This window comes from Pundamilia nyererei, unplaced genomic scaffold (genome assembly GCF_000239375.1).
Source record: "Pundamilia nyererei isolate P.nyererei 1_Seehausen unplaced genomic scaffold, PunNye1.0 scaffold00124, whole genome shotgun sequence".
Classification (NCBI taxonomy): Eukaryota; Metazoa; Chordata; class Actinopteri; order Cichliformes; family Cichlidae; genus Pundamilia; species Pundamilia nyererei.
In genome coordinates, this window is record NW_005187525.1 from 879,269 (window position 1) to 881,721 (window position 2,453).

At 42.6% G+C, this 2,453-nt stretch overlaps 1 protein-coding gene across 1 annotated transcript in view; it reads right to left on the reverse strand.

Moving 5' to 3' along the window:
* Positions 1–2,453, reverse strand: part of cemip (cell migration inducing hyaluronidase 1) — a 132,853-nt gene that overhangs the window by 61,972 nt on the left and 68,428 nt on the right. The window contains exons 7-8 of the mRNA XM_005742891.1: positions 860–930; positions 625–720 (exon numbers count right to left, since the gene is read on the reverse strand). Coding sequence (XP_005742948.1) covers positions 625–720; positions 860–930 — 167 coding nt within the window. The remainder of the gene's footprint in view (positions 1–624; positions 721–859; positions 931–2,453) is intronic.

Sequence of the window (2,453 nt, forward strand, 5' to 3'; positions counted from 1 at the left end):
TGTAACAAATGTTTGGAATCATGTATGATTTTGTTCCACTTCTCACGTGTGCACCACTTTGTGTTGGTCTTTCACCTGGAATTCCAATAAAACTGATTCATGTTTGTGGCTGTAATGTGACAAAATGTGGGAAAGTTCAAGGGGGCCGAATACTTTTGCAAGCCACTGTATGTAAAAAAACAAAAAAACAAACCATTGTTCATTACTTAGTTAGCTTAGTATGCTTAGTTGGTAATAATGGGAACTGTTTGGGCTACCCTTGTGGGTGACTGTAACAAAGGTTTGTGGTCACTAGTGCAAGTTTTGGGAGATATATATGTATATGGTATAACTAGCAAGGTAAAGAGCACTGGAAACAGGCTCTTTAAGGGAAAAAGCTCTGTTCATATTAGTGCACCAGTAAAACCTGTTGCTTTGGCTGCCCCTATTCTTTGGGTACCATTGTGGTTAAATCCAAATGACTTCTGCTGCATTTATTTTGGATGGCAGTGTGTCCCTGATAAAAACTAAGTGGTGTTTAACATCTTGAGAGACACTGAGGCGCTGCATACTTTTGTCTGTGTATCTGCTCTCCCATTCTTTTCAGAAAGAAACACTGGTGTGGCTATGTGTCCGCAGAGTTACCTTGGACCCACTGGCTGCTGGCGGTGACGGTGAAATGCTCCCCAAAACTTGACTGAAAAACTTGAGCGCTCCGGGCCTCTGAAGACGCCTTAGTCCCTGTTACAACAAATGCTGTTAGTGCCGTAACATAAAACTTGCTGGGTTTCCTGGATGAAAAATGCTTTGATCATGTCATATCCTATTAAAATCATGCTAGTGGCAAGGTTAGCTTTTAAAAAAAAAAAAAGATTCCTACCTTGATAGACAGCAGTGTCCTCCACAACAGAAGACACATCACCTTTTGTCACTATAAAGGTCCAGGGATGCCTGTAGATAACAAAAAAAAAGCATATGAAGAAAGAAGCCAGAAAATGGTAGCAAATCAGACAGATGAAAGCAGTAGAACGAGGGCAGAGAGTGGATTGAAAAAATGTACAGAAGGCACAGAAAGAACAGAAGCGAGAGATGAAATGAATAAGAAATGAAGCTGAGCCAGAAGCAAAACAAGAAAAGGACATCAAGAGCAGAATAACAAGTGAAAAGTGATCGGAAAAGTGATCACACACACACACACACCTTCACACGGGAAAAGGACTGACATATTTCTAAGTGTCAAAAATAAAAAGTGACTGCAAAGAGTGAGAGGTTCCCAGAATACATCCTTCATAATACCACATCCTGTCAGGGACAAACAGACGGCAGCTCTGTGTTATTGTGTACGATGTTTCTTTGGACTAAAGAAGTGTCTTTGTCCTGTGGAATTGGCTTCTCTTCTGAGTATCAGTGCATGTCAATTAAGGCATTACTGTCAGTTGTGCAATGTAGCTGGGTTGCAAGAACTGCCCACCTGCTGCAGGAGGTGATGCAGCCTCACCTGCAGGAGGGCGTGAGATAGTCACAGGAGTCACTGCTGAGGCATAGCTGGAGGCTCAGCTGGAGGCAGACTTGAGCTTGGTTAAAGAGCTGATACTGAAGGGACCATAAACTGTCTGGACTAAGAACTGCCAATAATGATTGTTCTTTTCACAGGTTCAGCGTGTGCCATGTTGCAGAACCCAAAGTTTTCAAATCTTGTTTCAAGATTGTCATTGTGCTGACAGCTCAACTCAACTGTGAATGCAACTGCGTTTGTGTTCACAGGATGAGGTTCTCTAAGAAGTAGTGACAGCAAGGGAATGACTTCTGAAACTAAAACATGTTGATCTCTCTCTTGTAACTACAGGACATTCATAAAGAACCCAATCATGGTCCAGTCTGCTTCTCTTAAGCACAGTGACCTCTTTCTGAGAAGAATTAAATACAATTGTATTTATATAGCACCAAATCACAACAACAGTCGCCTTGAGGAGTTTTATACTGTAAGGTAAAGACCCCACAATAATACATACAGAGAAAACCCCAACAGTCAGATGACCCCCTATGAGCAAGCACTTTGGTGACAGTGAGAAAGAAAAACTCCTTTTTAACAGGAAGAAACTTCCAGCAGAACCAGGCTCAGGGAGGGGCGGGGCCAACTGCTGTGATTGGTTGGGGGTGAGGGGATGGAAACAAGACAAAAGACAGGCTGTAGAAGAGAGCTAGAAAATAATTATAACTCATAATTAAATGTAGAGTGGTGTATAAACAGTTGGTGAGTGAAAAAAGGTTAAGAGCTGGTTTAACAGAAGGGGGCCTGAAAGCTGGAGGCTCTGCCTCCTATTTTAAAATACTCTAGGAACAACAAGTAAGCCTGCAGTACGAGAGTGAAGTGCTCTATTGGGGTGATATGGTACTACAAGGTCATTAAGATAAGATGGGGCCTTATTGATGGGGCGACCGTGGCTCAGGGGGTTGGGAACCGGAAGGTCGCC